Source organism: Poecile atricapillus, chromosome 4 (assembly GCF_030490865.1).
Source record: "Poecile atricapillus isolate bPoeAtr1 chromosome 4, bPoeAtr1.hap1, whole genome shotgun sequence".
Lineage (NCBI taxonomy): Eukaryota > Metazoa > Chordata > Aves > Passeriformes > Paridae > Poecile > Poecile atricapillus.
Window position 1 is genome coordinate 53,940,365 of NC_081252.1, and position 24,543 is coordinate 53,964,907.

Below are 24,543 nucleotides of genomic sequence, written 5' to 3' on the forward strand. Positions count from 1 at the left end.
AGGTATAATATTCCTAACCAACACATACAGCTGGTGTTAATTCCAAAGTTAATATTTCAGCTTTAGTAGGTATCATTCAAATGAATTTACACAGAATTTTTTCTTACAGTTTCCCAAATAAGAAAATAAAAAGTGTGTATAAAAAAGAAAAAAAAATGGAGAGTTAAGAGAGATATACTAAATTCTTAAAGGAAAAATAAATATAAAATCACCATTCCTGGATCTGCTTTCCCTGACATGCAAATAGATCAAAGCTGAAGAGTCTTGAAGCTTTATACGATTTCAGACTACTGCTACACTTAGTAGGAAATTTATGATGCCTCTTTTTTAACATGAAGTCAAATTAAAACACATTGAGACCGAAGCCTAAGCTAGTTATCCATAGTCTATCTATGTAGCTAGAGAGGTAAACATTCAAGCCTAACATAAGCAGATGAACCAGATTTAAAGGGACCTAACAGTACAAATGTGACTAGTTATGTGACTAACTCCTACACAACTCACTTTTAGGGCAACAAAATTATTCTGAACCTGACTTTTGTTCCCAGTATGTAAAACTAAACCTGCTGTGCTCATGTGCCCCGTTCTGCTGAGACACCCGTGGTTCAAGCTTTCTAACACTGGACAGGGCTCATCCAACTGCACTGCCTTACTCATCTCACTTCTTCTGTGAAAGCTTTTCTGTATTCAGCATTTTAGTCTCAATCTCCTGTACTTTGCTTTCTGAGCTGTCTGAAGTGAACTGGGTACTGCTCTGTGTCAGATTTCAGAACAAAGCCCTCCTTCTTTGCCCAAGAAACTGAAGGCAGCTCACTAACAGGTGCTAACCTTATTTAGTTTGTCAGGAGTAGCAGCAACGTGCAATTCAAACAACAGTTCTGTGAGCATGCTGACAAACTCTTCTCCCATATCTGCTGCAAGAAAAAACAAGACAGTTTTTGTTAGTGTGTTACTGCTATAGCATTTTATATGATCACCAAGTATCCCAGCACTTGAAAAACAGTGACAGTGACACAAGAAAGGAATGTGTGGGGGTGTGCATGTATATGCCAAAATGGTTGATAACCAGGATATTCAATCGAATATTCACTGTGGTTACTGTCTTATTTAACCTCATGTATGATATGAGGTGTTAAAATATGGTGTTAATGCTTTCAAAATGTAGGTAAAGTCATTTTTTCCGATATTCTCCTCTTGTTATTTCATAAACAACTGAAATGATGCTGCAGTGAAAAATACATGAAAGGTTGCATAATCAAAACGAGAGGAAACATTAGAGAGGAGGGTATGTGTGTGGCTTTCTGCTACTTGTACCAGAAAACAGTCATAATTGTTTCCGCAGTCATAGGAGGAAGGAATGTGTTTCACTGATGAGTGGTTTGCTTTTGCAGGGGCAAATCTGCAGCACGCTTTTATTTGCTCTCTTTTTTTTTTAAGGTGCTTACTGCCTTGGTTGCAGCCCATTCAAAACACCTGTAAATGTTTCAAAGAACAGGATAAGAAGTTGTACTTTACTGACAAAAACCAGAACTTCTCACCTTGAGAGAATACATTACTTTGTGCAAGAAACAGAGCTTCTCCTGGGAGTTGGTTTCAAAGCAAGGAACTATTTTCCACAGCAATTAAGGAACAACAGACATCTTATGAATCCTCACTCCTAAGCAGGTAATACACTTTCTTGACTTCTGTTTCTCATGACTCCATAGAGGAATGGGGTTTTAAGAGCAACTAAGAGGGGAAAAAACCAGCACAAAACTTTACCATACTAAGACTTTATGCTGAGCACTTGCTGTCCCCCTCAATGAGACATGATGAGTTCCCTGTGAGAGGGATAGGGCAAGCTGAGTAAAGCAGTGCCAGAAAGAGCAGAAAGAGAGAAAGAAATTTCTCTCCTGTTAGAACATGTGGATGTTAACACAGTTTTGCTAACTTTTCTGAAGGCTAAAGAAATTGTATCTTGCCATCTTGCAAAATGTAGTTTTTATGGGCAAAGTACCCCTGAGAAGATCAAGAGGATGTGGAAGAAATATCCTTTCACATTTCTTTGTTTCCAAAACACAACAATATAGTGTTCAATGGCATAAGACAGTCTTCAGTGAAGTCAAGGGGATTTTTGCTGTTAGCTCTAAGAGGTTTGGTACAGATCTCACAGGCCTGGAGACATGAACCATGCTGCTTGTAAGCTGACTTCTTATCCTTCTGTTCTAACCTGTTTTGGGGAATGCTATAATTTCTGACATTTATGTTTAAGACACCTATTTTGCCCCTAACCAAAGCACCCATCCATTTTATTGTAACATTTGTGAGCCCAGCCCATTCTCTTCTATGCTGCGCCATATCAGAGCTACGAAAATGCTTATGCTGCTCTAACTTCATTCTCACACTCCACATGCCACATCTTGCCAAACAATACCTATAAAGCAGCTTTGCTACTATGTTTCAAAGTCACTTTCATTCAAAAAATTCAGGGTTCCTTAAATTCTTTATGATACTCTAATCTTTTCCCCTACTTTTTTCCACCCACCACAAGGGAGGGTGCAGAGTCAGGATGAAGTTGCCAAAAAGAAAAGCATTTCAAAGTACTTCAAAAGTTTCAGATTATACAATTTCCGTAAGAAAAGCTCAGTTATCTGAGTTATTATAAAGTTATAAATAAAGTTATTATTTTCCATATTTTTGATTTCATTGATGATATAGCATAACAATTTTGTATTTATTTATGTTTGATCTTTCATATCTCACACTTGAGTTACAATATAAATTAAAAATTAAGCACTGAACAGCTTCCAGAACTTTTAGAGTATTAATTTTAGTAACTACCTTATGAAGACTATTAGGATATCAGAAATTACAATTTGGACTGGATTTTTTTTTAATTGCTAGATAAAGAAGTAGCAAATATTCATATGGTTTAATCTCTGTATTTTTAATTACCTTTTTGCACCTGCACCACTTCATCTTCTAATTCCTTTGGAACAAAGATCTCTTTTATAGCAATTAAATCATTTTTCACAGTCTCCAACTGTTCTCCATCAAGTGTTGCTAAATGTGACTGAATCTGTAAAAGAAAGGACAGTAAGTATTACTAAATGTTAATTTAGAGCCTGAATCCAAAATAGACTAAGAAATGGAAACTTCCATTATGTTCAAATATTGTCTCTAACCTCCCAACTTAGACATATTTTTAGATCTTGTCAACAGAATTTGTTGAGTATCACAAAAATTACACCAGCCTTGCCAGATCATCAGGTCTCTTCCTTCCTCCAGAATATGAGTTTTGAACTATATAAATCTGTGGTTTAACTACAAACTGTAATAGGCATTTTGGGATAGCCTGGATGAAGACATCAGGCAAAAAGAGCACAGGCATAATGATTAGTTTGAGCACTCATGGGAAGAGCTGGAAAAGGTTGCCTTCAAAATGCAGCCAAAATTATTGACAGTCTACCTGTTCTGAAGAATGTATTGGCAGGTCTTTGCCTGTCTCAGCTATCTGCAAGTCCTTGTGTCTCTTAGGATGGCACACCCAAGAGGGATGGAAACAGATTCTTTTAATCACTGTTTGTACTACAGCTATATGGTGTTAACCCTGTGAGTAGAGCGCTCCTTCTGCCTATGGAAGCCAAGAGAAATGCCCTTGCTCCCCTTGATACAAAGTTTTACCCTTATGTTTGTTTCAAGGGGCTTTTTTAAAGGTTGCTTGACAGATGTACAGACTACCTCAGTGCCAGGCTGGAGACAGCTCTTACTTTCTTACTGGTGTGTCCTTGTGTCCAGCTCCTGTGCTAAAGGTTAAATACAAGATAAAGCCGTGACACCTGAGTCAGATTGTGAAGGACTACATAAGACTATTTTCCTCCCTTTCCATAGGACTGACCATTTCAAGGGCTAACTTTTGACAGACACTTTTAAAATAAAAGCTTAAACATACATGTCTTCAGTACATCTTGCACTCCTCCTGTGGCTTTTGGGTTGTTAAAAAGCGGTCTCAAGTTTACATTACTCCTGTGTATTACAGTACTCTTTTCTGTATACAGCATACTAATTCTGTAATATTGTATGTCTGTCTGCATCTGTGTGTGGTAAGTGGAACATTTATCTGGGTATTGGACTTGTTGACCCTCACAGTTATCATCAGTCCTGTTGGACTGAGTAGGACTATGAATATGTCTAGGACATAAATGAAATGCATCAGAAACCTCATGGTAATAACCTCCGCTTGTCTTGCTTACCCTGTGGTATTTCACAGTAAAATAAAAATATTGTTGACACATGCAATTAACCTGAACTTTTTTTCTATCTGATTCTTTCCTGTTTAGTGGGTAGGAGTTTTTGGCCATTTTTGGTTTTGTTCCCAAAAGCAGACCCTTGAACCTTACATGTGTGGTTTCAACATATAGTTTTTCATCTAGATAACAACGAAATATAAAAACAACATTGACAGTATGCACCTAGCTGTTATTAACATAAGCTTCTTTTATTTGTGAGAGCAAATAAAATATTTTAAAATGTAAGTTGGTTATATTGTATTAAGAAGTACATATACATATATATATATAATTTTTTTTATTAAGTATAGGCAAATAATGCTAATTACAATAACAAACAAAAAAGAAAACTTGTATTTCAGAAATTTATTTAGGAAGCTGTTCCAGTGAAGAAATATCACTGCTAGGAATCTACAAAATTCTATTAATTCTGTCAGAGATCTACTGATGTACTAGCTGAGCAAATAAATTGAGAGTTGAAATTGAAATATATATTTATCAGATAGGTCTTATTAACATCACCATCTTCAGAGAGACGTTTGTATACTTCCAGTAACAGTATCTTAGTGTAGTTCTATGTAATTTTAAAAACTAACACAATATGAAGTAAATAAGTAATCTGGAACTAATTTTAATTCACCAGCCTCCATGTGTAGTAAGTCTGGAATTCCTGAATATAAGAGTACATGATTTCAACCAAAATATTTCAACCTCACTGCAAATTCTGCAAGGAATTTGCAAGAAATCTGCAGTATCACAAGCTGTGTATGGCACACTATATATGGTCCTAACAAAAATACCTGTCAGTTATGAAGTTTGAGTTAATCTTGTAGTTACATTTTAGATGTATTGAGTTCCTAAAATCCGGGACTAGCCCATAGGATCAATTCAGCTTTCTCTGAACTTGATGGAAAACTTACTGTTCACTTTATACGCATCTGCAGAATAAAATTAATGTAAAGATAATTTTTTTACCAACCATATTGATTTATTCTGTCTGTATACCGTACCTGAGATTCACTTTCATTTGATAGGATTTCCAGAGCTTCAAGATGAGACAAACCTTGGAATTCATCAAAAAGTAGTCCATAATGTGCTGTTCTTTCAACTGTAACTTGCTGGGCCCGCCTCTGTTTCTCTTTTTCTTTGGCTTCACGCAACAGCTGTAAAAATATACATCATTCCATGTTTCATTGATAGTAATGTGTGACAGATTTTATTACTATCTGGTTCTGTGTGTCTAGAAGTAGTAATAAAATCTGGGACAATATCACACCTGCCGAGCTAAAATTCTAGAGATGAAATATCTAATTATTTTTTGATAATTTTCTTTGATAAAATATTTATATAGTACTCTAAGTGGGGTTTTCCTAATGGTAATTGCTAACCATCTCTCTTTAAGATACAATGAACAAAAAAACTAATCTTGCTTATTTTTTTCAAAAGCAATGTCAGCTACAGATAGCAGATAATAAATTTCACCACCAGTTATAATGAAAGACAAAGGACTATTTAAAAAGCCATGTAATCCACTCTGCAGACCACAAAATGGGAAGAGTATAATTTTCAGGACCTATCTACCAACTTGCATAAATAATGCACCTACATAAATATTTCCTATAAAATATTCTTAGCAAATACTAAAGTCAGTTTTATGTGATAGCGGGACTGACAAAAGAGACTGATGACTTAGACCAAAGGTGGGGCAGAACTACCCTCTATATACTTGGGTATATTTTGGTGTGCTTTTAATACACTTCTATCAGTGTATAAGAAGGATAGAATAGTGTATCCAACAGGATCTTCTTCCTTCTATTCATGGACAAAATGGCCTCTCATGAATTTCCTACAGTAAAGGTGGCAAATACATCTGAACTGTACATTAGGTCACATACAAGTCTCTGAATACAGGTTAACTCCCACCACTTATGTTGTTATTCCATCATTCAAAATTCCTACAATATTGTCTTTGGTGATTCATTTAGTACAAAAGACTTAAAATGGTACATTTTTCCTCTGAAGTCTCCATCTTCAAAAGTTAACTCACAAGGTTTTATGAACAAATCACTGAAAAACAATAGTGTGACCCATGAGAACTGATTTATGTTGTATTCTGCCTCAGACTCTGTGCAAAACTATGCATGTTGTTAAAGGAGACATTCACAAAAGTTCATTTTAACCTTGTGGACCTTAACAAGGGTAAATTGCTTTTGATCTACTGTGACAGTATGAGTCTATTAACTCTACCAATGATGAATATGACAGATACAACAACTCAAAAGAAAAACCTTACTCTTCTCTACAAGGAAGTAAACATGCAGTAAACATAGCTTCTTTTCAATGTCTATTGTTTTCCCTCCTTTCAGCACCTGAAGAATTTAAGTAATTTTATACTGACAGCATTTATACTTCTTGTATTTTTCTTTTGTTTTTATTGTATCTCTGAGCTTTAAAAACATGTGAGTCACAACTGTGTAAGGGTACTATTAAATTAGATGGACACTTTTAGATACAACTTTTTACATGTTTAATTCCTAATGAAACATTAGCATTACTGACTTCCAAGGAAAACAGTACAGTAATGTTTATGCTGGAAGATATCTATCTACAGCTGTTACCAAGACACCAACAATTTGATTTTGTCTTCAGAGTGTAATGATTTATCACCACATATAACACCTTATTTAAATCAGCAATTGCATATGTAATTATGCAGAAAAGATGATTTTACATTATCTTTTGTCATTCTGTGAAGAAAAATGAAGTAGAGAAACTATAAAGCATAATATTTATTTCCATAAGCCTAGCCAGCATCTACTGCAATAAATAAAGCCTCTCCCCGAGGCATGTGAAATTCTGGAAAAAGAATGTGAAATTGCATTGACAGAGCAGTATTTAAATATATCCAACCTGAGACAGTGAGACTGTTCTTGCCATAAGTGTTTTGGTTCTCTTAAATCCAGGATCACTTTCTGCAAGGACATTCATGGTTGTCTTCCCAATAAATTCCAAAGCATCTAAGCCTCCAGATAACACACTTTTCCCCTGTATAAAATAATGCAATGTGGTTATTTTCTTCCTAGTTTAGGCTAATATGAACTGTAAAGAGAAATGCTTTTGTAGACACCGTCTTTGAACATTCAGGTCCCTAAATTTCCTACACTTTAACTAACAAGAGGATTGATGCATTTACTTTGTTCTGGATACATTTTCCAAAAGAAAGAAAAACAAACTGTACTGATATTTCCAGTTAATTAAACTACTTACACCAGAGGAAATGTAACAATTGTTGTAAAAAATAAAAAAAAGAATATATCATAAAAGGGCTGGAGCACATCTCCTGTGAAGACAGGAGAAGATCTGAGAAGACTGGGGCTGTTCAGCCTGGAGTAGAGAATGCTCTGAGGAGACCTTCCAGCAGCCTTCCAGTACCTAAATGGGGCCTTATAGGAAGGCTTGAGAGGGACATTTTGCAAGGGCAAGAAGTTTTTGGACAAAAGGGAATGGGTTTACATTGAAAGAGGGCAGATTAAGATTGGGTATCAGGAAGAAATTCTTCACTATGAGGATGGTGAAGCACTGGAAGAGGTTGCCCAGAGATATGGTGAATGCCCCACCCCTGAAGTATTAAAGGCCAGGCTAGATCAGGCTTTGAGCAGCCTGGTTTAGTGGAAGTTGTCCATGCCCAAGGCAGGGGCATACGAACTAGATGATCTTTAAATTCCCTTCCAATCCTAAATATTCTGTGGCTCTATCATTCTATGAATGCCACTTTAATATCATCCAATGGCATCTGGTTTGTAGGAACTTGTTTTAGACATGAATATGGAGACAAATCCATCATGGACAGAATACTCTGCCTTACCTGATTTTTAAAATTTTAACACTTGTGATGACTCTGGAACTGTCTATATAAATATGTTTTTCTATGACTTCATATTTTGTATGTAAACTGAAGAAGTAGTTTTACTGGTTAAAGATTTCCATTTCAGTCTGGATTGTGTGTGTGTCAGATACTCAAATGCTGATGTAACTTGAGATATAGTAGAAATCCCTACCAAAGTCTCCAATGGCATTACAGGTGACTTACTGAGACCTTAAGTGATTCTTTTTGTACCACATTGATCACTGATGAATCAATGAAGTCTCTCCAAGCTGCCTACAAGCACATTTCTCTTATTTGTAAATCTTGTATAATGCTCAAGTAATCTTACTGGTGGTCAGCTGTCACAAACCACATCATGCTCCAGGTTCTGTAGAAACAGTCTTAGGAATAATCTGTAGGAATCTCCTTCTGTTCCCAAAATCTTTGATACTAGAGTGATGAGGCAGCCAGAGTGAACAAGATAGACAATAAAAAAGAACTGCCATTTCATAAAACTTGCTCAGTGGGGAATTAATCCTCTATGCTTTTGCAGCCAATGTTTAAAGTCTCTTAATTTCAAGTGAAACACCATACTTAAATGCGTAAAAAAAGTTGTTTTATCACAGAAAATACTCCCAAACAGACTTACAAAAGAACTGTTTTTATGAAGACCTAAAACTTAAAAAATGTGACCTACAGTGAAGTTGAACCTAAAAATAATGAAAAATAACTAGAGCAGAGAGACCAGCTAAAATGACTCACTGTGTTTTGTACAGCACTAGTGATAGCTGACAGCATGCCACGAGATCCAGATGAAGGAGAAGAAGGAATATTTTCAGAAGAATTTTGGTCCAGAGAATCTTCTGCTTCTAACAAAAGGAAAAAAGCAGGTTACAGCATCATTTCAACCCCGCAAGTCACAAATTAGAGCGAACTGGTTTCTGTGACCAAAATCTTACAATTTTTAAAATTGAACTAATTTGGCAGGGTAAAGAGTTTTGTCCAATTTCAGTGGACTTGAACTTACGAGTAACTGGTGTTTCAGCTGCAGGAGGCTCTGCTGTTTCCAGAGATGCTGAACTTGCACTATGAATTCTTAGGGTAGTTCCTGCTTTTTCCTTTACTGCTGTTATCCCATGACCTGTAGCAGAGGCATATTTTAGACTATATGATTTGAAAACTCATTACTAGCAGTGCATAGTGTTCTTATACTTCATGAATTATGACAAAATATCTATTAAACTTACTTTAATTGCTTAATTTTCTCTAGGTTAACAATTCACTTCTTCTACTATATTTATATTAATTGAATATAAATTAAAAAGCTGAACTATAACACAAATTATGCTCAATCTGAAAAGTAAAAGTTATTTCAGTGGTATACATAAGTTTAGTTTCCTGCTTTTCAAAATGCTAAATATTGTATTGCAATCAGTTTAAATGGAAACTCACAGTCCTCTTAAGGCCATAGGGTAGGACCTCATGTAGTTTTCAGAATTCTAGAACAATTAACCCAAAGTTAATGGTTGTGTATGACTGCAAGACTGAAGCAAGGAATTCGTTCTTCAGTCTTCTGCATAGGTGCTATGTTTTTAGGAATACTGACACCAGTCCTCAAAGTTATTTCAGGATTTAAGCTCCTTAGCTTCTCATTTGAAGTAAAATTCTGAAGTGTCTCTCCCCAAAGCTACTATTTAAATACACTTTGTAAAGTCTGCTGATGTCACTTGACACAGGCAGAACTATTGCTCCAGTGGCAGTTTATCTCCTACAGAGATGTTACCACCTTTACATGATTCATATGCAGTAACTCCCTAGCCCTCTATTAAAATTATATACTTTTAAAAAGAAGTATAAATGTTGCTACATTTTTCATCTGAGTATTTTTGACAGAATATTTTTGCCTTGTTGGTTTTCTACACAGAGTTTATTTACACTAGCAGATCACAGGGACTGGTAATATCCCCCTATAGGATAGGGTAGACTGACTGGTAGTCAGTCAAGGGAGGCAATATCTTACTAATCTGCATGAACTGTAGTTGAAAAGTGCTGCCCTTAAGAAAGACTAATCTAAAATTGTCTGCCTATTTTGCTTCTGGCTATGTGCACAATTATATCCATGACATACTTCTCTCATTACAAGCAATCCAGCTGTTAATCTTCCTTAGCTGGAAGTTTTTGTGTATCAGCTGAGGTGCAACAAGTGAACAACAAACCATGTGAGCAGTATTTCTTTCCAACACAAAATGAAACAGTTTCAGCAACAGGATTTTATTTTTATCTTGTACAGTGCACTGTTAGTGCATCTTGCATGAAACCAATTACTTTTAGCAGCAGGACAATCCAGAATGCTTTGACTATCTGCCTAACGACTTACAAGAAATGTTAATGACAATTTCATACTTCTTTGGTTAAACTGAACTGTAAATAGATAAATTATTTCATAAAAGGCATTAATACAGATAGGCAGGCAGATATCTAGACATCTAAGGCACAAAGTTATACATAATGATTCATTATGTGGTGTCCATATTTTCCCACAACTGTGTGCATTCTATTAGAGAAGTTCAAAGCATCTTTTCTGAGTTACATTAACTACAGCAAAATAACCCATCATTTGCCAGTGTTCTGCAGCACTCTGAATAAACATATACATCTATGTCTATGTGTGTAGTGATACAAATATGCTTTTGGACATCTGATTCAAGAAAGAGGCAGTAAATCTATTTGAAATGGAGTAGAAAAAAAGGAACGCTTAGATTTATGATTCTGTGATTTTCAGATGAAATACACATCAAGTGGTCTGTGACTTCAGTAATTAATACACTCTAGATGTGAAGCAGCACCTCTGAAGGATCACATACAAGAAAACTGGACTATCTGGAGGTAAACACAAAGAACAGATATCCCCTAAGGAACAGACCTGCAGAGACAAGGAATTTCAGAGGCTGCACAATCTTTTATACTGCAACAGCCTAGACAGATAAATGCTTTTATCTGTCTAAAGAAAATATGACCTTAATCTATTTTATCTGTGTCTTTCAAAAAACAGCAGTGTGTTCAACTGTGCGGGTCATACCAGGTTATGCACCACAATGTTTAAGTCATTGCTGGATAATTTCTTGACTTTTGCAAAGTTTATTCCAATGCAGATACTGGAGAGCAGTGTACTGCATGGTCTAATCCCAATCTCCCACATATTTTAATGAGCTCAATGAAAATATTAGCACAGATAGATTCTGGAGTCACTTCTTTAATCCCCAAATTCCTGGGAATCAAATCACTATTAATTGTGTTTTTACACTAATATAATAGATACTTCATGTCACAGTTCTTTCCATTGCTTCTGCTCACCACTTTTTAAATGAGCAAGAGTTTTATTTGTTTCATTGACTTAATCAGCTTGACTTGGTAACAAAATACTATGGTACTGTAGTCATATAAAAAATCCTATAAATTTTGAGCAAAAAATTTTAATTGTCTGCAAAAGTTATGCATTTTCAGATCAATTTCCTACTTTTTTTCCTTTGATTTTTTTTTATAGCCTTGAACTGGTTCCCGTAGTTTTGCAGACAAGTTAACAGATTGATGAAGAGAAAGCACACAGTTGCTGTATTGATACTTACTGACCTACAAAAGGCAGCATTTTTGGGGCTGTGGTTACATGCACTAGAATAATAAGAAAATACTCCAGGTCAGCTAGGGGTGGCTTTGCTGAGCTAAGCTATATGGCATGTATGTTTGACTGAAGCAGCAAAACCAGATGAGATCAGAAGACCACAACTGAAGCAACCATTAGATACACATACATGCACAAACAGAGCAGAAATGCATGTTGCCTTGGAAATGAAAATGATTATTTGTAATTTCAAAAGACACAGAAATAAAAGAGGTCATGGGAGAGAAGCCTACAATTTAAAGATGCACTCATTTTGTCATGCTGGGTGTGCTAACACAACTGAGCTGAGACCTCTGACATCTCCATTTACTCTTCTGTAACAGCAGACAGAAGAGCTATGCAATGGGCATTGTTAACTGTGAGCTTTTGGAAGAAAGCAGGCTTTTTTCCCTGTGTTGTTGCTTTTGTTTCTCTTGCCTCCATGATTTCTTGCCTTTCTATTGGAAATTTCCACAGAATATCATTGTTCATGTTCCTAGCTGGGATCTCTCATTCAAAAAGAGAGGTTTTGCTAACACTGTCTAACAATATGACCTGCCTTTTGGTTTGCCGGATCTGCCCAAGGCCAAGATTACAGCACTCACAAATGTTGTAGTCGGATACATTCCACTTCACTGCAAGCTGTCTTATCTTCCACCTCCCAGCTTAGCAGCTTTGGATTCCCAGCAGAGCTGAGAGAGGCAGACACATCTGGAGGGCAGTTTCACTATGTCTGAAACCTAAACCACTCTGTATAGGAATCACTGATCCTTTGTCCATCTAGTACTCACAGGCAATTGGACTCTCTGATTCAGCGGTACAGGTGGGGAGGAGTTTGTCCCTTGCTACCACACTGCCTTTGTAACCTGTGTCCTATCATGGGAGCACATCTAATGAAGAACTGATCAAAATTTAGTCTAGTAACATGAGTGAAGTCTCATCTAGCTCAAGCTAAAGATGAAGACCAAGGCCTTAAATGAGCATCTTTCACCAGATGAGGAACTGAGGAACCTGAAACTGGCTGGAAGAGAATCACTCCAATACATGAAGTATTGAGATGTGGAAAATCCAGCTGTGCTCTGGTTTTCTACATTAAAAAGTGGGACCCCATTGTGCTCCCTTTTAGGCTATCCCATTGGCATTCCATTCTCTTCAAGCCTTTACAAAATTTCTCTTCCTTGCAGTTAAAACAAAAAAAAACAGGTTAGATTCTTATAATACCTATGTATCTAGTCTACAAATGAGGAATAACTCAAATTAATCTAGTAAATGAGACTAGATTTAGATCTCCTTATTGCAAGCATAAAAGGTTTCAATAATAGCAATAAGCATAAAGGTTATTACACCATTTTATCAGTTCTCAGTCTCTTCTAGATATGAACCCATCCTAAAAGACATAAAGAAAGCAAAGGGGACTGCCAACCCCAAATGCATCTGCATTTCCTTCCATTTATTACTTGCATTCAGCATTCTTAGAAAGGACTAACTGTAAAAAAGGGTTTTGCTGCTACAGCAGCTGAGAAGTGTTATTTACAAAACAAGTTGTGACCACCATGTGATTTCAACCCAAAGTTGTTTTCCCTTAATCAGCTGAATTTATGAAATAAAAAAAGTCTGAAGACATTAACTATCATTTTTTTCATCACATAAAGTACAAGCACAACTGAAGTACAAACATAACACCCAGCCTTCTTTTTTTAATATTCTACTTTACTTTGCAACAGGGGAATAATATCTATAGAGAAAAGACATTTGCAACATTTGAATACTTTAGTTTCACATTATCTGCAGCACTGGCATTTCTGTTCCACGGAGAAGTCAACTTAAGATATGCAATGGAGATTATTACACATACACATGCACAGTAATATCCAAGCTCATGAACACAGTGACATCTCAACTGACATTTTGTTCTGTCATACTGAGTGACAAAAAGTGCTTTTCAGCATACCAAGGGAAACTATTGGTGTCTGATATTTGAATGTGCTATTCTCATAGTTAAGGATCTAGATGAGAATATATAAAAGAATAAAATAACCAAGATAGCAGAACATTAATTACAATCAATACATTAGAAAGATGCATTACACAGATTTATAATATGAATTTCAGGGATCATGTGAATCAAACTGCTGGGTTAATTTGTTATTACTTTGTGTGAATGTATTGACAGGTGCCTAGTCTTAGCCACAGCCCCAAAGGTAAAACGCCTTAAACTTACACAGAGTGAAGCATTTGTATATAGCATGACAGAGAACAGACTTTCCTTGGAAATGTGGCTCATTGAGCACCATAACTTCAGCACCTCATGAATGTCATACCTCATTCAAAACACCACAGCATATGGAAGGCAAGGCTTGCAGAAGGTAGTCACTTTCATTAAGCTAGTAGATAAATAAGTTGGAAGAAAAACCAAAGAGCCAAGCTTTAAAGCATAGAAGCTGTTTTTAAAATGCAAGTCACTAGCTGCCAATACAAACTGAAAATATATTTTGCCTCACATAAGCCCTGGGGATAAAGAGTTTGCTGTTACAACTAAGCTAACCTAATGGTTTCTTGGTGCAGCTTTGGGAGGTTCTACTCCTCCCCATATTCCATGCTTGTCTCTCTGCTTGCCCTGGAACTGGTCTCAAAGAGTTGGTTCAAGGAACTGATGAGGCAGAAAATGGATTTTTCTTTCTTCTAGAGTTATTCTTATGTCAATTTAGCTTCCTGAACTGGATTAGAGGGAACTCAGAAGAACATGAGTGCCGGTACAGGGAGAAGGAAGAAACATGCAAGGAAAAGATAAGTGAGGGACTACACATTTCAGTGACTACTACCCATTAATCGATTTAGCTGCAATAGTCACCCTCTCAAGCAGGATAGCTTTATCAACAATGTTAAAAGACTGAATTGTGTAATGACTGATTTACTAAAAAACACAATTGAAAAGGAAGAGACTAAAATGGTAATAATTAGTACAAGTTGATTCTCCATATCACAGTAAGCCTTCTTCTTGCATGTTATCATTGCAGCAACTATTATAGTGGTTCTGCTCCACTGTGATTCCACAAGGAGGAATCAACTTTCTCACACCTTTTAAAAACAAAAGAAATCTCTTCATCTCGTTGATGAAGCTGGTTCAATAGTTTGCTTAGTGTGACATCTAGTGTCAAGACCCCAAACACGGTTCAGGCAGTGACTGAAACTAATCCAAAGGCATTACAGATTCTGTTGAGTAGAGGAGTATCACATCTCCCTTGTCATGGGGACCTCAATCCAAATAATGTCAAAATCAGTTCAAAGCCAACATATATTTTCTTTGGAATAAAAAGCTACCACAAGAACAATCCCTGGCTGTATGTGCAGAGTCACTTAAAGGAGGATGAGAGACAAATTATATGGAACAATATATATGAGAGACTAATTACATGGACAAAGTATATGTACTGTGTTATTACTGGGGAATAAATCACCTGTTCTAAACAAATTATAGCCATGAATTAAAAATGCTCATGTGTTTGTGAATTCTTTATCAGTGTTTGAAGGATAATGAAACTGAGATAATTGGAACAACATTTTAATTCAGTCTTAAATAGGTAGGGATGCAAGAAAAATTAATTACAGGAAGAAGAATTATTCACTGAAAAAACCTACCCAGGGATATGTTAAAGTCTCCATTGCTGAAGGTTTTCAAGATGTGACTGGACAACATGCTAGACAATCTCATCTAGATGCATAAAGCCTTTCCCACAAAACCCTCGACTAGATGACTTTTCAAGGTACCATCCAACCCTCACTGGTCTATGACACTCTTTGTTAAAAGCAGAATATATTTGTTTATGCTTCTAAGATATTATTTAGTCCACCTCAATCTGTTTCTGCTATTTTTACAAAGTAAGATTTTGAAGAAAAATATAAGGAATCGTAAATATTGGTCATATTTCACCAGACGAGCAGCTGTGTTGTGCCATATGATGACAGAACAACAGAAAGATCACAGACTGAAGGTGTTCCTGCTAAGTCTTAACTCCAAGAAGGCAGTTTTACTTACAGCATTTGCTACACTGAAGGAATAGCTTTTACTACTTACTATTTACAATCCATTGTAAATGGACTGGTCCATAGCAAATCTATTTTCTGGTGTGGAATAGGAGATGAAGTGTTGCTTGAACTGATCTGATATTAAATGGAGTAACTTGAAGGGGAATAATAAATATATAATAATAAAGCTTATAGAAATTCCCAATAGCTTTAATTTTTTTCCACTATCTCACCAAGGAATTATCATACTGAAGGAGGTATGTCGTCTACACAGTATCTGTCCATGAGAGTGAGAGACAGTAAATATTTCGTAGGATCAAGCATGAGTTTTCTTAATAAACAACTAGGAAATAAGCCCTCTGTATCAGGACTGTAAAATATTACTTGGTGCATTGATTTCCTGGAACAAATCTAAGACTAGCTATGTGGTCTTCCAAGTTACCTTGGGTTCATAAAACATGGAAGAACATACATTGGATTTCTGCTTAATTCAAAGTCTATTTTGTTTAACACATTCACAAAGTCAGATTCAAAATTATTAGAGGGTAACATGGAAACTCAACCTACCCTGATCCCAGGGTCAGGAAGTCTGTCTATGCTGCAGATTCCAGGAAACAGGAAAATAGGGGGAACTGCTGCTTTATATACATGTGGTTTTATGTGCTTTCCTAGTTCTTCTTGGTCACTGCCAGAAACTAAATGGTAGATGGGTCTTCAGTGGGAAACAGTGCAACCATTCTGATCTTGAATTAAAATTATTCTAAAATTCTCTTTTTCCTTTTCTGCATGTGGGTGCTCTTTTTCCAAGGCAACTTGACTTGTTCCAACTGGAACAAAAATGCTCATTTTTAGAGAATAACAGTCCTAAAAATGTATATTTATGGTGATGACATGCCTATTTAAAATAGACATCACACGACCTTATCAAGTCAGACTGCGTACACAACAAACTTGTACCACACACCCTAGAAACCCATTCCAAATGTAACTAGAAATGTTAATTGTTGGACTGTATGAAAGAAAATGTAGTTATGTACTCCTGACTGTGGATGTTACTGAAAAAAAAAGCACAAGGAAACTTCCTTCCTCTAAGAAGCAGACAGAAACCATTTACTGTCCATGAAAGAGAAACGAAGGAGAATTATTTGGCCTTATGTGGGATCATAAAAACAGTATCTCTATTGAACACATTTTTAGTAACTAGCAATTAATTTTAATTCCTAGGTTCATCTTTTCAAGGTGTTCTGTGGATCCTTTATGAGAACTGACTAGCTAACAGATTTTTTTGTTACAAAACATTTCTGGTTTGTGAGAAATTATTTCCCACTGGTAACTACATATTTCTATGCTTCGCTTTTTGTCTGTGAGTTTTCAAACAGCAATAATTAAGTTTTACCTAAAGTCTTCACAAGGACATTTTGTACTGACCTACCGTGGGAAATGAGAGTATAGGGAGAGGAAGCATAGGGCCCATGTTTCAATACGTTGTTCTACTGTCTGAAAGCTAGTGTGACAGTGTGACAGTTTCACTGGGTGGCAATGAAAGCTGGAATGATTTACTAGAAATGAATTCATATTGTGTAGGCAGGAGTCAAACCTGGCATACATACCATTAACACACATGAGCATGAATCTGGGCTGCTTTGACTTGAGAAACCATAAGCCTTTGGCAGATAGAAATTGTACTGAATTATGGATCCTTTCTATGAAGAAGTCACAATCAAGTAATTCATTAACTTTACAAACAAGCCTAGAACCTTGTCCATAATTTGAATAATTAGGAAGGTCCATCTTCCTCTTTAAAAACATCATGCTTCCCAAGTTTATCAAGGAAAAATTGTCTATGAATCCTTAAGATGCAACACTAATCTGCCTAATGACACATGAAAATTATTTTTTCCACACACTTTACTAACAGAACACTTACCCACTGTGGCAGAAGCTGATGACAGGAGAGACTTTCCCCAGGTACCCCAAGCTCCCCATCTACTTGCTTTAGATGAGGAGTCTGCAGCCTATAAGAACAAAAATGTTACTCCACTGTCCAAAAGTCTTGTTCTCAAATGGCAGGAGGAAACACAAAGAACCTATCAGGCAACAAAGTCTAGAATTTAATAGATGATGACAGATTGGGTATTATGTGGAGTTCAAACTTCTGTACACAAAAAAAGCAGAAGCATAGTTCACATCATCTACTCCTGGAAGAGCCTTAAACTCCAGAGATGTCTTTACAGATGCCCTAGTATTTCTTCAGGAATCCAATCCTATAATGCCATACAAGTTCATAAGGGCTAATATTAGGGAGAGGCAGGAACCTGTCTCCTTCCTGGGTTGGATGCAGGAGCCAGAGTTGGAGGCTTGTCTACCAAAGTCTCCTCACATGTGTAATTCAGTAGATGTGCACAAGGAACTCCTAACAACTGAGTTCAATAAAAACACAGCCAGAGGAGGTGCTGCACACCTTTTACAGTAATGGGTAGTGTAAAGCAATTCTCAGTATTCCACATTTAAGACATGTTAAGAAACTGTTGTCTCAAGAATGTCTCCAATAACATATCACCTCTACACAATGCAAGTTTTATTGCAACCAAACTTGAAAGACTAAATTAATATCATAACGGCAAAGTGAAATTAAACTACTCCTAGTTTTCAAAAGCTTGATGTTGCAATTTAATTTATTCCTATGCAGTTTTTCTGCATAACTCCCTAGGTTTTGGTGAAAAACAGTACCTACGTTATATAAAATTCTGCTCTTACAATGCAGGGAGAGAATGGCTTTTACAGAAAAGAAAGTATTGCTTACTGGATTGCTTTGCTCATTTAGTGCTTCTTCCAATTCAGGTTCTGTATCAAGGCTTACAGTCTCAATGCACTCAGTGGGGATGTCTCCAGTTGCCTCTTCACTGGAAGGCAGGCTGGAAGGCAGACTTTCAACAGGTTTTTCAGTTAAAGGGTTTTCATTAATTAACATGTCTCCTTCCTCTCTATTACTGACATTCTGAGTGACCTGTCCATGTTGATCTTGTGAAGACTCATGCAAGTTCTCAGCTTCTACGAGGTGTGGTCCTGATTCGTGAGACAATACTTCATTGCTGGGCATTTCCATTACTTCAGGTTTTTCTTCAGATGGGGCACCATCTGATATGTCCTCAGACATTTTCAGTTCTGAATACAGAAAGTAAAGTCTTTTAGGTACCATAAACATTTGAGTGTTTATTATAAAATACACAGTGTTTATCATATGCTACAGCTGAAAACCAATATAGCCTTGATGTAAGACGTCCGAAAGCATGGAGCCCTGTGGCACATGCATCATGCCAGCACTGGTATCAGGATAATACTGTAAATACTCCACTCACTCTGCAGGAACCCACTCAAATACGAAGAGCAGCATTACTGCTTTCAAAAATATGGTTTAGTGAGGGTGAAAGGATATTAATTTGTCTGGAGAAGTCAAATGTAAGAGTTTCTACATGGTTAATTTCTATATTCACTATCAGGTGTGTATGAAAGACCATTGCAGAACAAAATAATCTGAGCTGCAATAGGCAAGCAGCTCTTGCTCTCCCTTTCATCACTGCGACATACACAGGTTCCTACAGCCTGCTGACTGATAGGGGGGAGGATAACCCTCTCTAACTAAAACTGTGGTGATATTCATGTGTTTGAGAAGGGGCATCATCTGTGAACATGACAGGACATGGGGCCTAGAGCCATTTTACAGACACAGCCATAGCATAGAGTTACTGCTCACACTGTTTCTGTATGACTAGTCCCAAAGTCTTGCTTTTGGGCAGTGCAACACTTCTCACCATCTCCTAAAATTCCAGCTGTGTGATTAAACTTCAATTTTGAAGCCAAGGTAAGCTTGTATGAGGTAGTTACTGTTTTGTGGGTTTTTTTGGTTTTTTTTTTGTAGGTTATGAACCAGTTTTCTCTTATTTATTCCTTGTCTTCCAATGTAATTTTGGAGGCATTTTCCACCATTGTGCAGTCATCAGGCTGCGGATCCTGATGGGCAAAGATAAAGCCATAGAGTAAGCTCTGCAGCTGATTAAGGAATGGCATTGCAGAGTCCAAAAGGACTGCTGGTCTGTGATTACTAACACTTATTTGCTGGCAACAATATACTTGGCACTCAGAAGACAATCCTTGACAGAGAGCTTGCAAAATGTTGAGATGCATGGCACAAAAAGACTTTTACAGTCCTCTCTGTATATGCTGCCTTTTCATTGACTCTCATATCAATTAAATATGGCTCAAATGTTTGTATCTGTCTGGAAGAATGGAGGTTCTATAAGAGACTGAAGAATGGGGGGGGGGGAAAGGCAAAAAGCAAAACATAACTGGGATTTAGGAGAAATTTTCCTGAGAAGCATGTATTGAAATGAGTATATTTTATTCAAGTCTATAGAACTGTATTCATCTATAGCTTTAGCAGCCTGTTTATCTAATGTGAACGTTGATTTAAACAGTTCCAAGAGTGGCACTTTGGATCAGTGAACAAGAAACATAAATAAAAAAGTAAGCACTTGCTACCACTTGTATTACTTCAGCTTACACTGTACTTCAATTATCTTCAGAAAACATGAATTCTCAAGTCAGAATCTTTGCATTTGACAGCTTTCCATTAAAAATACAGCAAATATTATAGAATGCTTTAGTGTAGGGAAGCATTGCTATTGTTTTAACATTACTCACTGTGTGATGGGCAGCATCACCTAAGGAAAACCTTTTTTATTTGTAAACCAAATTCCATCATGATATGAGGGTCCTCCATTAAAACCTGTAAAACCTTTACACGCATACTTCATAATTTTGAATGGGCATTTGCTCTGAGTAAGTCCAGCACTTTTTAAAGGATCACACAGATGTGCACATGGATTTTTGCATACTGGGTCATCTTTCGGTACCACTTGGGCCACGGTCCCTGCAATTGCCTGCTGAACCTTCCTTCCAGGTGCACGGCACGTAACAGCGAATTACGGCTTGTGTCAGAATACACGAGCCGTGCTGCACCCGGGGTCAGCGTCATTCAGCCTCTCATCCGTGAGACTGTCCTGATCCAAATCAACTCGGACAGCTCCGCCCAAAGGGAATTACTCTACCGGGATTTCGTGAGGGAGATGCATAGCCCAGCCCGGCGCGGTGGCAGGGGAATGCCCGGCCCGCACCGACCAGCCGCGCTGAGGGGACCGGGGGTGGCGGCACCTGCCGAGCGTCCGTCTGAGTTTTATCTCTCCCAGAAAGCAAAGCCCAGCCACTGCTGGGCACCTTAGGGCACGAATCACCATCCTCGAGCGAGAGAGAGGAATAACTCTTTTGGCGACGGCACCTTGCTCGCCTCTCGCTCGACGCCCGCTGTCGCTCCTCCTCCGCGGGACGCTGCAGGCACGGCGAGCGCAGGCGAACCTGCCCTGGCGCCCGCCGCCGGCAGCTCCCCTTGCCCCGCTGCCCTCGCCCCCTGCCCCAGGCGGGGGCAGGAGCAGCCGGGGCGCAAGCCGGCTCCCGCAAGCCCTCAGCGGCCACAACTTCTCCTTTTCTTTTTTTCCCTTTTCGAAATTCCCCTCTGGGACAGAGCTGTGTGGAGCAGCCAGTGTCAAAAGCGGTAGAAAATAGAGAAATCGCTGTGCTTCTTACCGCTCAGCAGTGCCCCGACCGGCGCGCCCCCGGCTCCTTCCCTTCCCCGCCCCGCCACGTCGGCAGCGGCGAGGGGAGGAGGCGGAGCGGGCCAGGCAGCCCGGGCCGGCCCCACGGAGGCGGGAGGGCTGGCTTTTGTCCCTCGCTCTCCTTCCGGCTGTGTGAGGCGAGCGCCTGTTGTAAAGGGGCGGCGGGGCCGATCCATTGCTGGGCTCCAGGCTTCTCTGACCCAGAGCGGGGAGCCGCCCCGGCCGCCATGCCTACCCCTCGCGGCCCGGGGCGTGGGGAACGCGTCCGGGCGCGGCCGCAGGAGCGCTTCCCTCAGGGCCGGCGGCATTCGCGCGACCGCCCTGAGGCGGAAAAGGGGTGGATTTCATAGAATCATGGAACACGCTGAATTGGAAGGGACCTATCAGGATCGAGGAGTCCAGCTCCTGGCCCTGGGCTGGACGCCCCAAGAGTCACACCATACGCCTGAGAGCGTTGTCTCCAAACACTTCTTGGACTCCGACAAGCTTGGTGCTGCGGATATTTCGCTGGGAAACCAGTTCATTGCTCAACCATCTTCTAAGAGAAAAAGTCCAAATTAATCTAGTTGCTGAGATGGCATAAAATTTTATTATTTTCTTTTTAGAAAATTAATCCTTCCTCAAAGTGAGACCTTACCGACCCGTAGGGTTGCGGAATGAAACCGAGTGTAGCTTTTCAGATACCGCTTGGCACCTCCGTTTTCGCTGTGCTTACAGGAAATGCCCGACAGAAGCCGGCGGTGCGTGCACACATTTCCAGTCAGCTGGTGAAACACTTGGTTGTGCAAACGGGTTTCAGGCCCTTCCCAGCAGCCTGTGGTTCTGTGTGGTTCCTCATACCCATTCCTCTTTTTGCCACCTCATTTTAAGGGGAAGCATGCCCTTTGCTGTGATGAAAGGCAATTCCACGGTTCATCATAGCATAATTTCTATCACTAGTCTGCCAACGAGAGAAGTTACTTTTTACACAGGAGGCAAACCAGCACATTGTGAGCCACTGAGGAGAGCGACTCCAAGAAGTCACAAAACAAAGCCCCAGTTTTCAGAAGTGTGTTTGTCAAATACCAATCATGCTATGTGACTTAGACATTTACCAGGCATAAGTCTCTGAAGTTTCTCATTAAGGTAGCTGGTAGCAGACCAAATATTTGTAGCCCTACATAATAAGACCTTCTTTTGAAGGTCTTTCAGTGAGAATTTAAGTGTCAGGGAATGCTGGGTAATTTATTAATGTTAGATATATTTATTGAGAATTAAATCTAGAGTGGTGCTACGGATTTCCTTCTGCTTTTCAGTGGAGCGTGTGGAAGAGTAAAAGCAGTATCTTAGGAGGAATCATGGTAGCTGGAGATTGTTTAGCTCCTGACAGATAATAATTTTGATGGTAATGTGAATCTTGCACTGTCATTTTTGCAGATTCTTTAACCATGCATGTCATAGAACTGCAAGACATTATTAATGCAAGACATTGTTAATCACTGTTATCACACAAAGTTATCACCTAAGAGTGAAATTATCATTATATGTACATGAATGTGGACATCTGTCTATTTGGCTATAAGGATGCATGCATTTTGTGAGTTCCTAAACTACTTTCTTGAATTTAAGACTTTTACACTTAGCATTTTCTAATTTTTTTTTCTCTTTCAATTTTCAGTAATTGATTTCACTTGTATTGTTTCACTATGGTAATATTGCAAACGGTTTTGGAATAAATAAGCATTAGGGATTGAACACTTCCACTTGTATCAGATTTCACTGATGTTTGTTATTATTCTGTCATCATCTTTCTAATGGGTTTCAAAAAAGATACCTGCCCTTTAATAAATAGATAACTATAAATAAAGATGAAAAGACATTTGGCTAATTTTAATAGAATATGGTAGTATTCATGGCATTCACAGACTGTATTAATCTACTTCCAGTGGTTGCACTGGTAAATCTGAGTGGTAAATCTGAAGGGTTAATGGCATATGGTAATTAATGGTAATATGCTTATTTCCCTATTTAACATGTTGTTCATCTGTCTTTATAGTACATAGGCATACAAGCAATGCCAGTGGCATCTCATACTGTCAGTGAATTGAGGAGATCCTCTGGAATAGGAGTCTCTACCTTACAGCAGTTAATACACAGTACCAATTGTACATCTGGTTCTGTATTCAGCAGAATAATATGTAGGCTATGTTTAAGCAGTTCAGCTGTTACATTACAAAACAGGAATGAATATTTGTTTGAAGCAAGGTATTAGGATGACCTTAGGATTTTATCTCATCCTAAGGATGGATAGCAAAGTCTTTCCAGCTAAGAGCAGGCAATGGGGAGGGAGGTTTGTATGTAACATCATTATAAGGTGTCATTTGGAAATCAGCTGTGAATAGTCTTGTCAGCCTCATCAGCATTATAGCAGAGAATTTTCCATATTCTGTTGCTTACTACCTATCCTATCTTTCAATTTCATTTTTGGATGGCCTCTTTTCACTTGAGGCTGAGAAATTAAATATAATATACAGAATAAGCCTCAAATTGAAAAAGTAGTTTTTAAGATGATTTCCTCTGCTTCCTGAATCATTGAAATATTAAATCATGAATGTGTTATGATATGCTAACCCAGAAAAGTAGGTTATAATTTGGTAGTTCAGTATTTAGGTCTCATCTGTGGTGGAATTTCTTACTAACATTATACAGAAATAAAGAGAGGCTAGTTTATGTCTTTGCCAGGACAGTAACCCTGTGTTTGGGCATTCAGTACCAAAGTCACTGCTCTGTTTTAATTTAAAAAAAAACAACAAACCAAAGCCCACTCAATGTTTCCATGTTCACTGTTTAACCTAATCACAACACTGCTGGAGCATGAGAGGAATTATTATTCCATTCCCATTAAATGGAAATTAAACTAAGACAAATGGTATGTTTATAAACCAGCCTTGATAAGAGCCTGACAACTAAACTGGTATAGCAGAATGGACAAAAAAATATGATAATGCTTACAGACTTAGATCATTATTAAGTTCAGATAGGAGGGTGTTGAGTTTCTTGCTCAAAATAAGTACTTAT

The 24,543-nt window shown here is 38.1% G+C and overlaps 1 protein-coding gene across 6 annotated transcripts in view; it reads right to left on the reverse strand.

Moving 5' to 3' along the window:
* The window catches only part of FAM114A1 (family with sequence similarity 114 member A1), a 32,037-nt gene extending 9,807 nt beyond the window's left edge, over nucleotides 1-22,230 (reverse strand). Inside the window, exons 1-10 of one of the 6 annotated variants that reach the window (XM_058837129.1) lie at nucleotides 22,124-22,230; nucleotides 21,458-22,024; nucleotides 18,621-18,982; nucleotides 17,745-17,832; nucleotides 9,161-9,274; nucleotides 8,896-9,002; nucleotides 7,179-7,313; nucleotides 5,279-5,431; nucleotides 2,935-3,058; nucleotides 829-914 (exon numbers count right to left, since the gene is read on the reverse strand). In XM_058837129.1, the coding sequence (XP_058693112.1) occupies nucleotides 829-914; nucleotides 2,935-3,058; nucleotides 5,279-5,431; nucleotides 7,179-7,313; nucleotides 8,896-9,002; nucleotides 9,161-9,274; nucleotides 17,745-17,832; nucleotides 18,621-18,982; nucleotides 21,458-21,794 (1,506 nt within the window). In that variant the 5' untranslated portion in view covers nucleotides 21,795-22,024; nucleotides 22,124-22,230. Of the gene's footprint in view, nucleotides 1-828; nucleotides 915-2,934; nucleotides 3,059-5,278; nucleotides 5,432-7,178; nucleotides 7,314-8,895; nucleotides 9,003-9,160; nucleotides 9,275-17,744; nucleotides 17,833-18,620; nucleotides 18,983-21,457 lie in introns of those variants that run through there. The other 5 variants (XM_058837130.1, XM_058837131.1, XM_058837128.1 and 2 more) reach the window with 5 other exon arrangements.
* Between the last annotated feature and the right edge of the window lie 2,313 nt (nucleotides 22,231-24,543).